The 10715-nt window shown below is 34.5% G+C and overlaps 2 protein-coding genes across 3 annotated transcripts; both read right to left on the reverse strand.

Annotated features, from left to right (window-relative positions):
* Positions 1–169: 169 nt before the first annotated feature.
* LOC120073037 (Major facilitator superfamily protein) lies at positions 170–5349 on the reverse strand. 2 transcript variants are annotated; one of them, XM_039025611.2, is made up of 9 exons: positions 4970–5349; positions 4567–4711; positions 3930–4098; positions 3283–3538; positions 2563–2651; positions 2129–2311; positions 1944–2029; positions 1756–1840; positions 170–865 (listed from the first exon to the last, which is right to left on the reverse strand). In XM_039025611.2, the coding sequence occupies exons 1-9, from the start codon at positions 5175–5177 to the stop codon at positions 731–733; spliced, it is 1356 nt and encodes a 451-aa protein (XP_038881539.1). In that variant the 5' UTR covers positions 5178–5349; the 3' UTR covers positions 170–730. The 2 variants fall into 2 exon arrangements, with proteins under 2 accessions (XP_038881539.1, XP_038881538.1); XM_039025610.2 differs by having other exon boundaries at positions 3283–3541; positions 4970–5347.
* A 2593-nt stretch (positions 5350–7942) lies between these two features.
* On the reverse strand, positions 7943–10190 carry ACBP3 (acyl-CoA-binding domain 3). Its single transcript, XM_039027576.2, has 4 exons — positions 9100–10190; positions 8528–8633; positions 8323–8416; positions 7943–8226 (listed from the first exon to the last, which is right to left on the reverse strand). The coding sequence occupies exons 1-3, from the start codon at positions 9843–9845 to the stop codon at positions 8345–8347; spliced, it is 924 nt and encodes a 307-aa protein (XP_038883504.1). The 5' UTR covers positions 9846–10190; the 3' UTR covers positions 7943–8226; positions 8323–8344.
* Positions 10191–10715: the final 525 nt, after the last annotated feature.

The following is a 10715-nucleotide window of genomic DNA, read 5'->3' on the forward strand; positions in this document are numbered from 1 at the left end:
TGAATAATCATTGATTGGTACATAACAATGCTGTTTGATGAATAATTATTGATTAGGATGTCAATACCTATCCTTTTTTTGTTATAGATAGTATGTATAAAGGGGAAGTGACTAGCAGTTGTATTTAAAAAAATTATCAAGTCGATAAAACGATGAAGCACCGATACACTGAGGACTAAGAGATCATATTTGAATGAAAGGTTCAAATCCCTCACATTGTTGAGCAAAATTAAATATATACTAAAATTTAATTGATACAAAACTATTCATTATTCACTAGTGAAGCAATTAAGTAAAGGCACAATACCCGATATCATCTCATTTAAAGTTTACAAAGGTATAAAACAGGTTCTAAACCCGTGAGAGCACGAGTCTAGCTGCTTCGTTGGTTTTGGATCCCAAGGATGAAAACGCATTTTATATTTGACTCAGAGGGTTAAAAGGCACAAACCCCCTTGGCAGCTAATTGTCTTCATCTACAACATTAAAATCTGGGTTGAAGAGTCCTCTAGCTCAATCCAAGATTTAACGTCACATCAAAAGGAATTTAGCCGGATTTCCCAGAAACAGGGAAATAGGATGGACTGGGTTTGTTGAATTTTAATCATAACCAACAAACAAATTGATATCCCATAACGTTGCCTTGCAAGCTTGAACCATAAGATTAGAAGTTGCACTTCTGAATGGATGTGTACCAACTTCAAACCAAAGCTTGAAATGTGAAAACAACTTACTGCTTTTGCCAGGTCTGATATGGATGCTTTCCCCAGCGTTTCAATGCATACATACCGCCAGCCGAAGTGAACAGACCAAGGGCAGCAAATGCTATTATCACTGAATTTTCGATGCGCTGGTAATAGCCTCCCTGCAGTAGTAAGACAGCAATGTCATCTATGCCATTTCTTATTTGAAAAAAAAAAAAAAAAAAAAAAAGGAAAAAGGAAAATGGAAATGGACCTTTAAAACTCATTCTCGTGGGACCAAAAATATCAAACCTAATAACACATACTCTGGATTCCCGTTTTAAATCTTTCTTATCGTCAGGCTTAGTATATCATGAATGAGTTCAAAGATAACAATATCAGCAATCTGATAGTGTCTCAATTATATATTTACTGTTTTGGCTCAAATAGCCTAGGAAGGTCAAGACCCCCCTCTTGATTACAAGCTTAGCAAGCTCAGTTTCTACAATAAAATGATTCATGCCCCCTGTGCTTCTACCCTCCTATGTTTATAGCAAATAGTCATCTCTCTCTCTAACAGAATTCCCCCTCTACTAACCGAATTTGTTATAGATTTGGTGGTCCCCATTCTAACTAATTTTATTCTCTTCCACATTTACATTTGTGCCCTTCTCCCCATTCTTAGACCCTTCTTCATCTTAAATTTCAAATGCATTGAATTCGTCCACTAACTTCAGTTAGGGTAAGATCGAAAATGAAACCCTAGCCAACGTTTGACATTGGTTTCCCAAATTTTCATAAGGCCCATTCATTGTAAACAAATTAGATTTAGACACAGGAATATTCTGAGCAGACCTATGGTCATGAACTAAATTCTCGCTTAACGGCTAATTCTTTCCTTATACAATTTAGATTGCTTGAGTGATGAAGTTAAGGTATTCTTCATTATAATAGACAATTTCTTTTCATGCAAATGAGTTACTTGTGAATGATGGAGGCACGCATCATCTCTTGTCAATGCCAATGCGAGCTCACCACTCTTTAGAATTCAATTGAAGGTAAAGTTACATACCTGCAACAGAAAAAACAAAATTGCCGCATTTGCCGGGGCCAGAGATAAGCTAATCATCCCTCCACGTAACTTATTTGGCACATACCTATTAGAAAAATAGGGGGGAAAACCAGTGTGAAATCAGAACTTTATGTATGCATATTTAAGTTTCTGTAGATGCTATCATAATAGTGAAGCAAAGCACTTACATGGTCCTTAATCTTGCAAGTGAAGGTAAAATTAAACCTACACAGGCATGAAATATGGAAAATAGCATCACTAAAACTCCAAGCTCCTGCATATTATAGATAAAGAGATCAAGCAGTAAAACATCAAGCTCTATATTCGTCCAAATTTCTTAAAAACCTAAGAACATGAGTCATATGTAATGTACCTGATAATCAAAAGCAACAATTGACATCACAAGCCCTGATATTACGAAGCAATATAGTAAACAATCTTCAGTCCGAAGAGATGATGTTCCACTCATAAGCCATGGAAACAATGAGCTTCCAAGGATTCTTGATCCCAGCAAACATGGATATATCAACCCTAGATGGACTTCCCGCCCATCAGCCTAGATCAGAAATGATCAAATAACTCAAAAATTATAATTATGAATGCCAGTTAACTAAATCCAACAGCAGTATAAAAGGTTACTAGTACAGTGGTTTAGTTAGTTTAGACTAAGAACCTTAAAATTAGAGAAGGCAAATGAAAGACTTGTTCAGGCATACAATTTAAAATATTATAAATCTTCTAACAAATTAACTTTGATGCTTCAGTGTTCTCATAACTACATTACTCAATGAACATTTAAATATGTACCACTAATGTTGGTGCCCAAAGAATCCAAAAGAATGCAACAGAGAAGTGAATAGAAGCTTGGGCCCATGCCAATAACCATATCCTTTTATCTGCAAATTATGAAAGTTTATGAAATTTGAGAACATCTACTAATTCTTTCACATTTCACAATTATTTCAGACTTTTAAAAATAAACAATTAAAGTTATTTTGGACCATGAAACCGTCTAATCAGTTCAATACAGACAAGGTAATGAGATTAAATTATCTGATATGTAAAAGAATCTACCTAAACCTGGTGAAGAAGACACCGGCAAGCACTTGGCAAGCATTTTTACACTTTAAGACACTGTTTGTTCCCTAGGTTTCTCATTAGTAGAGTGCAGAAGAGCACAAGAAAAACAAATTAATGGCTGCATTCAGTTCTGAAAAAGTTAGAAATGATATTCTAGAAAATTACTATAATTCTAATAAACATTGCAAATAAATAGAAAAGACCCACCCTTGTACAAGAACGTATCCAAAATATTCCCGAAAACAATACAAAAGTATTTGATAGTTTCTGGTATGTTGGGATTCGGAAAAATTATCATGTTCAAATACAGAGAGATGAATGTGTCAACAGGGCAAAACTGATATATTAAATGAACAATAAAAGGCATAAATGGTCTTGTCGGAAAATTCTACCCAGTCAAATAAAACCTAAATCAAGATGTAAATTTAAGGAACATATGGTGCTTACCACTAAAAATATATGCACTGAAAGAAGTTCTATAGTCCTCCAGTTCTATTCTTTGTGATACTTCTGTCCACCCTTTGATGATAAAAGTTAAACATATCACTGCCAAGAACACAGCAATGGTGGAAGGAGTAAACATATTCCTCTCAACATTATCACCGATCAAACTATTCACAAGCATCTGGTTTCCAATCAAAGAGACAGACTCAAATATAGTCATTAGCCAAAATGTGTCACTTAACATATCTTGCCTTTGACCCTGCTGCAAGGGGAGAAAAAAATATGAGGGGCTGAGTTTAAATTAGTGCTTTCTTTCAAACATGACACTCATTAGGTACTGCAGGAACTAAAATACAAATCAACAAGGCCAACAATTCAACCAAGTAAAAACACATACTTAAAGAACTTGGGGAACAAGTTGAGAATGATAGGACAGAAAATTAAGAATCCAACTAAACTAAGCCGGTTAAATCGATTCTGTTAAAGAAAAGCTGGTTGGTTTGATTTCAAGAATCTTAAGACTTGAAGTAAAAAATACCACAATCAGAGGCCATTGATTTTATATTCGAACTCCTTTAAACAAGTACGACATTTATGTGGCCGTAGATTACTAACTAAATAAATCCATGTGCAAAACCATATTAACAAACCTTCTCATGATGATGCACCATCCATGTTTCGAAACTGAATGAAAATATTGAAGTAGCAAGAGATAAGCCAATACTGGCAATAAAGAGACTTGGATGCACAGAAATCCTCTTCCATATGGCAGTAACAAGGTGTATAATGCAAAAGGTCATACAGACTTTCTTTTGACCTCTACAACAATAATAGAATCATTTGTTAGAAGAACTGCATCATCAACTTCAATGTATTTACAGATAATTATTGGTGATGAAATCTGAAAGAAAGCATTGGAGGAGATATACTCTCTAGTGAAAGCATAAGAATCAACGTCACAACCTAGAAAGTGATTACTGAAAAACAACGATGAAACTTTTTAGACTGCAGTCTCTTTTTCTTTATATTTGTTCCCAAAAAAAAAAAATGCATTGTCCTATCCAAATGTTCTTAACTAAGAGCTTGGAAATTATGTAAAATCACTATTTCCTTCACCAAAAAACATCTGAGTTTTTAACATCAGAATACTGCGTAAACAATATTCTTTGATACATCACAATAACCAGTATAATTCCATGTCTACATTTCCTGTGCATATTGTCATATAGACGAAGACGCCATTTCAGAATAAGAAGGTAATCGAGTTAAGAATCGAATTAAAATTACATCAAATCGGATAGAATGCCCAAAAAGGTACCGACGAAGAGAGAAGCTGCATATCCAACACATAGAGACAACACTATCTGCTCTCTGCTAACTCCACGATACGTAAACTCAAATTCACCATACACTGACCATAAGCCTTCCATTACTGTAAAATTAAAGAGGAGAGATTTAGATAATCGAACAGCAACATCCACGCCCTCAATTGAAGGGGAAATTTACGTTTGCTAAACTCGGTTAACAAGAAATGTCAGTAAAGAAGGGGAAATAGTCTAGAACAAGGTTAAATTAAAAAAGAGAATATCTCGTCGGAGAGAGACTCGTTAGGTGATTTCCAATTCCAAATGACCAGTTTCTTGTAAATTTTCTTCACAAAACAATGTGCAAAGTAATGCATCGAACTTACCTGAGGCAAGAGAATAAAGTAGCAGGAACTTCCGCTGGAAACTAGAAAAGGCGGATGAAAATCCATGCTCGAACGGAGCAGGAGCTCTGGTGGAGCTATTTTTGGAAGCATAAGGTAGAAGAAAGATCGAAAGAAAACAAGAGAGGAAGATGAAAATGAACAAAAATGGATTTGGTTCCCAAACTGAATTTTCGATAATCACCGCCATTATTCTAGCAGTTAATCTCTCAAAGAAGCCCTAGGTCTCTAGCCATTTCAGAGAGAGAATTGTGAGATCGCAAGGGGAAAAGGCGCGATGGCAACAACAAGCATTGCTCGATTTTCTTTTCTTTCAACTGCTTAGAAGTGGGACGGAGGGAAATTTTACGATATATACATACATATACAATTTTTAGTCTTTTTGATATTATATAAAGATTTACATGTTTATTTTCTGAATCTTATAAATTCAATTTATTAATAATTTTATGGTTTGAATCTTATTTTGCTCAATCAAATTTTGTTCTAGTTTATTCTCAAAACTTTCAAAATATTATTGGGTACTTCTTTTATAAGATAAATCATAGTTTGTTATTCTTTCAAATAACTTATGGTATTAATATGAATCGCATTCATATTAATTTTAACCTATAATTTTTATATAAATCACATTCATGTAAATAACAATTTAATCATATTCAAATTATAATACATCTCAATAAAATATATAAATTTAATATGAATCGTATATATATAATTAATATTCGAATCATATTCATACATTTATTTCTCTCATAAAACTATATAAATTTAATATAAATCATACTCACATTAAATTTTAACATATAGTTTTTATACGAACCATATTCATGTAATTAATATTTGAATCATATTCAAATATTTATTTCTCTCATACAATTAATTGTCTTTAATTAATTTGAACAATTCAAATCATACCAAAATTAATTTGATTCCTATCAGTCCTTGTTAAACTAATAAGAGGACTTTATGAACCTATAGATTGGAGCTCCAATGATACAAGATTAGTTGATTAAATTATTTTAATCAACATTCATTAACTGTCGGTCACTCTATTAAAGACCGACAACTCAATTCTTTGCACTATAGATATATTTAAGTGTTCGTTGGATATAACCGATCAACAATGCATTGACCATTCACAAATTGCTCGTAAGTACAATTGGGTCAAATTACCGTTTTACCCTATAGTTAAATCTATCCCCTGAATAACTATTGATTCCTCTAATAAACAATTAGTCATAGTCCAATCATGACCAAACCCCTATCAGGTCAGGAGAAGGCAAGGTGTCTCATTATTCAAGTCCTGGAATCAGTTTTAAGGGAGTAATTTATCTCCTTACCCTAACTATATAGAATGAGTGAATTCCTTCTTGTGTAACTATGTTCCCAGCTTCTTAATTAGACGAATCCCTAAAATGATAGGCTTAATGAGCCAGCGAATCTGGCCACTCTCACCCATACAAATCAAAAGATCGCTCTCATAGGCAGGAATTCACAACTCATTCAGGATCAAGGTTAAGTCACCTATGATCATCCTAGCAAAATGTAAGTCTCTTATAGCAATGATGTTATAAAGAGAGATAACATTTTGTGGTCCGGTTTTATACAGACTATTTTGTATGAGATACCCTGCCCACATGTCTCCACAATAATGATTAGAATCAGATCATTTGTAATACTTTACAACAATTGTAACAATTAAAAAGTGAGCCGTATCAGTAGTGTTATTAGGATAAGACACCTAACCTTATCCACACACTACAGACCATTTAGGTTGCCACTTACACATGATCCACTTTTATGTCGCAACATACATGTTTAAGTTACATCAAATAACCTTAGATCTTAGGTTAATGGATTATTATACAAGTAGTATAAAATTAATCAACCATTGATCAACTAATATAAAATTACGAGGCTTTAAGGCATACACCCCAACAATTTATTGTTATTGTTACCATACCATATAGTAACAGTAAAGTAACAATAATGGTAAAGATAGTAAGTCTTACATAATTTTCAAACACAATCTGATTGAGAAAGAGGTGCTCAACCAGCTTGCATGTTTTGATTTTAGATTACCGTTGATCGAAATAAACATGGCCTTATTCCAAATTAAAGTGAAAATAAAAGAATGAATTTCCTCTCTCCTCCCTCCCTCAAATTTCATATTATTTATTGGCCAAATAGGAGTAACGCGAGGGACAAATATGAGAAATAGGAATAACTATAGTTAGCAGTTAAGATATTTACTTCTTTTTTTTTTTTTTTTTTGTGTTGGATATAACGTGTGTGTTGTGGGTGTCTAGCTCACTTGGTGCACAAGCAAGATTTTATTTTAAACTTGTATTTTATGAGTCCAATTGGGATTAATTTTTAGGTTGGCCCATCTTGAAAGCCTTGAGTTTTATGAGATGACCTAAAAAAAAAAAAGAGAGTGAAAAAGAGGCAAAAAATTCGGTAGTGACAACTTCCACAAAATTGTCGATTGTTGGAGTTTGAACCATGCAGGACACATAAGGTCTCGTTTTAAACGGTTGGATCATTGTTTGAAGTTATGGTTTGTCCGTAATCGTTGTCGATCATCTCTAAGTGTTCATCTTTTACGTATGAAAGTATTGGTTGGTAGTGAACCTTTGTATGACTTATTTGGGTTACTTCCACATATAATTTGTGTGCTCTTTGTTTTTAATCTTCCAAAATTTTGTAATTTATTGTTGTCTTTTGTTGGTTGATTGCTTAGTGATTATTTGGTGATTTATTTGTGGTGTTTTGAATAACAATTATTTGATTGATGGTTTGGAAGGAAATTTTAGTGGATAAGGGAACTAAGAAGTTTGTGGTTGAAAGTGTGTACAAATAAATTACAGGTAACTCTGTACCATTTGGCAACTACTACCTTGCAATCAAATGATCCAATGAGTTTTGAATTCACGTTCTCACATATTCAACTAGAAAAAGAAAATCAAATGATTCAATTTATTTTCACATATCAATCCAAACTTACAGTGGTAGAGGAATTATTTGGAATTTACAGCCTCATACCTTGGAAAAATAACTTCAAATTGCTATTTACAAGAACGCCAGGATTTTCATGGATAAAAATAAATTATGTTACAGCCAGGTTCTCTAAAATGCAAACCATATGAAAATGGCTAAATGGCCAAGAAAGAACCAAAGCTTAGGATAAACTAAATCTTACACCATAGAGCTTCCTCATCACCGAGTTTCATCGCCTGCAGTTGAAACAAGGCTTTAGTTATTCAGATTTCCTGCAGTTGCAGTTCCAGAAGAAAATCGATAAACAAAAAGCATTCAGCATTCCACGTTACACGGTTGAGCTTTTTCCCCTTGTTAAAGTGGTTTCGTTTCAGAAGCTAGTTTTTCAGTCTTGTGAGAATGAGAAGCATTTTGATCACTATTTACCTGCAATCAGAAGGGAAAAAGAAACCGAGTTTGAAGTGGCAAATCAGTGACACTCCGTTTGATAATCATTTAGACCTAAATCAATAGCTCACATTAAAACCAAATACTTACCGGAGTGATTCTGGGCGTCCAACCAGGAATGTTCTCAGAAACAAGGTTTATATAGCTTTCCATAGCCATCTCGGGGGTCATGTTCCCCAGCTGCTTCCAGGCATTCCTTAAAGAAATTGTATCCAATTTAACAAAGCTAACAAAAGCCTAACAAATCAAGTTCAATAAATAGAAACCATTTACTAAATCAGTACTTTTCAATTTATTCTTAAATCGGTTAAGATTAGTCCCAATCCTACAAAAACTGTTTGTCAAAATCTTCAAACTCGACAATTATTTTGAAAGATTTGTTTTCTACCACCCACTGGCTACTTCTCCATGATATAACTATTAAACAAACGAGAATCCTAGAGTTGTAATGTGCATTATAATATAGATAACTTCCCATTTAGTCTTGAATTTCCAGAATCTTCACATTTTGATTAACAGTTTCGTGAGACTCAAATTTTCTTTTCCCGAAGATTTCCCAGAAATCAGAAACAATAATTTAGTTGCAGGACGATCATGGCAGCAGAAGAAACATTGAATCGAAGAAAAATGAGAACGAGAGAGAAAAGAGGAGTTGATTATACCATTTGGCTCGAGCAGAGATCTTCAGAGCCATTGGCGACGGTTCTCTGCAAGGCCCTTCCATGGCAATCTTGTGAAGCCCGCTCAGCCGCATCTTCAATTCACCGCCAAATTTGGGATCATCGTTATCATGAATCTTCACAATCTCCACCGCGGCTTCAAATAGCTTCTCCAATTCAGTTCTTTCAATTCCCTCCCAATCGTCATCCTCGACGGCAATCTCCTCCGCCGATCCTCCATCGCTTACTCCACCGGATTCCTTGCTCCGATCACTCTCAACCGCCTCAACTCCATCGCCTTCGCATACGTCTTCCTCATCCCGATTGATTTCAGTTTCCTCCCTCCTCGCCCTAACAGAACTTTCATCGATCACCTTCTCTCCGACCTCTCCGCCGCAATCACCACCACTATTATCAAAGTCACTCTTTACTCTTTCATCAACAATCCTCACAGAGTCAATCACTGCATCATTGCATTTACTCTTAGTTTCATCTCTCGATTCAAGTACTCCTGTGGAATTACCATGTTTCGGTTCACATTCTACAATCTCCTCCTCACCGACAAAATCTTCAACGACAACGCTAGGTTTATCACTTTCCAGATTACGAATTCGCGATCCAAATCCGAAATCAAAACCAAACGGTGCCAATTCTTCATCTGTTGATCCCCTGGAGAGAAACTTACTAACAAAAAGGGAAATAAGAAGAGGAAGACTAATGGTTAGCGCAAGTTCAAGAAAAAACTCCATAACTCGACAGAAAGAGATAGATGAAGGGAAAAGAAGAAGGGAAGAATCAGCCGCGGCGGTGGAAAAGGAGAGTAGACAGAGAAAAAGAGAAAGAAACGGGGATCAAGATAAGAGTTGGAGAAAAGAGAAGGGAATTTTGGAAGAACAGAGGAAAGTATATTCGAGTCGGCATCAGCATCAGGGGCAGCTATTAGGTGTCGGGCCCATGATGTTGGCAATGGTCTGAAAAGCAAGGTGTTGCAATGGAACCCTTACACCAACTGGGAACGATGATCAGATTAGGGCCTTGTTTTGAGTGTTTGCTGATGCGGCCTTTTGCCTTTTGTAATCATTGCCAAAAACGACGAAATCAAAGATCATGTATACCGCTGATGTTTTATTAGGGAGATCAAACCAAAACGATCAAAATAGACTCGTCTCAATTCCTTTCAAACTTGGTCAAAAAAAGAAAAGAAAAGAAAAATATCTAGGTTAGATGATTGATGATGATTTTGTTTTCTTTTTTTTTTTCCCCTTCAATTTTCTATTTTAAGAATCTAGTTATCAAAATTTTTGCCTAAAAAATATATATAGTTATCAAAATTATTTGGTTAAATTATAATTGGTGGAGATTCAAACATCTTTGTTATTAAATTATAGGTTTAAATTTTCTTTTAGTCTCTAACCTTTGAAACTGGTTATATTTCGATTTCTAAACTTTCAAAAACGTCTATTCTAGTTCTTAAATTTTAAAAAAATACTTACTTTGGTCCCTATTATTAAAATTATATTAACTTTTAAACAAAATGGTGGTGTAGCTTGTATGTTTGGATAACTAGGTTATTAAATAAGTTAGTCAGCTAAGAAAATCTAGGGTTTTGATTTTGAATT

Source organism: Benincasa hispida, chromosome 3 (assembly GCF_027475165.1).
Source record: "Benincasa hispida cultivar pf3 chromosome 3, pf3_genome.v1.1, whole genome shotgun sequence".
Lineage (NCBI taxonomy): Eukaryota > Viridiplantae > Streptophyta > Magnoliopsida > Cucurbitales > Cucurbitaceae > Benincasa > Benincasa hispida.

Excerpts from the sequence above, each read along its gene's own strand:
- LOC120073037 (XM_039025610.2), bottom strand. The coding sequence starts at position 5,177 with ATGGCGGTGATTATCGAAAATTCAGTTTGGGAACCAAATCCATTTTTG. Across the intron at positions 4,099-4,566 it reads GGCATTCTATCCGATTTGAT|AGGTCAAAAGAAAGTCTGTA; the intron begins GTAATTTTAATT and ends TTATTGTTGTAG. Across the intron at positions 3,542-3,929 it reads TGGTGCATCATCATGAGAAG|CAGGGTCAAAGGCAAGATAT; the intron begins GTTTGTTAATAT and ends CTCCCCTTGCAG.
- ACBP3 (XM_039027576.2), bottom strand. The coding sequence starts at position 9,845 with ATGGAGTTTTTTCTTGAACTTGCGCTAACCATTAGTCTTCCTCTTCTT. Across the intron at positions 8,634-9,099 it reads ATCTCTGCTCGAGCCAAATG|GAATGCCTGGAAGCAGCTGG; the intron begins GTATAATCAACT and ends AATTTCTTTAAG. Across the intron at positions 8,417-8,527 it reads GGACGCCCAGAATCACTCCG|GTAAATAGTGATCAAAATGC; the intron begins GTAAGTATTTGG and ends TTCTGATTGCAG.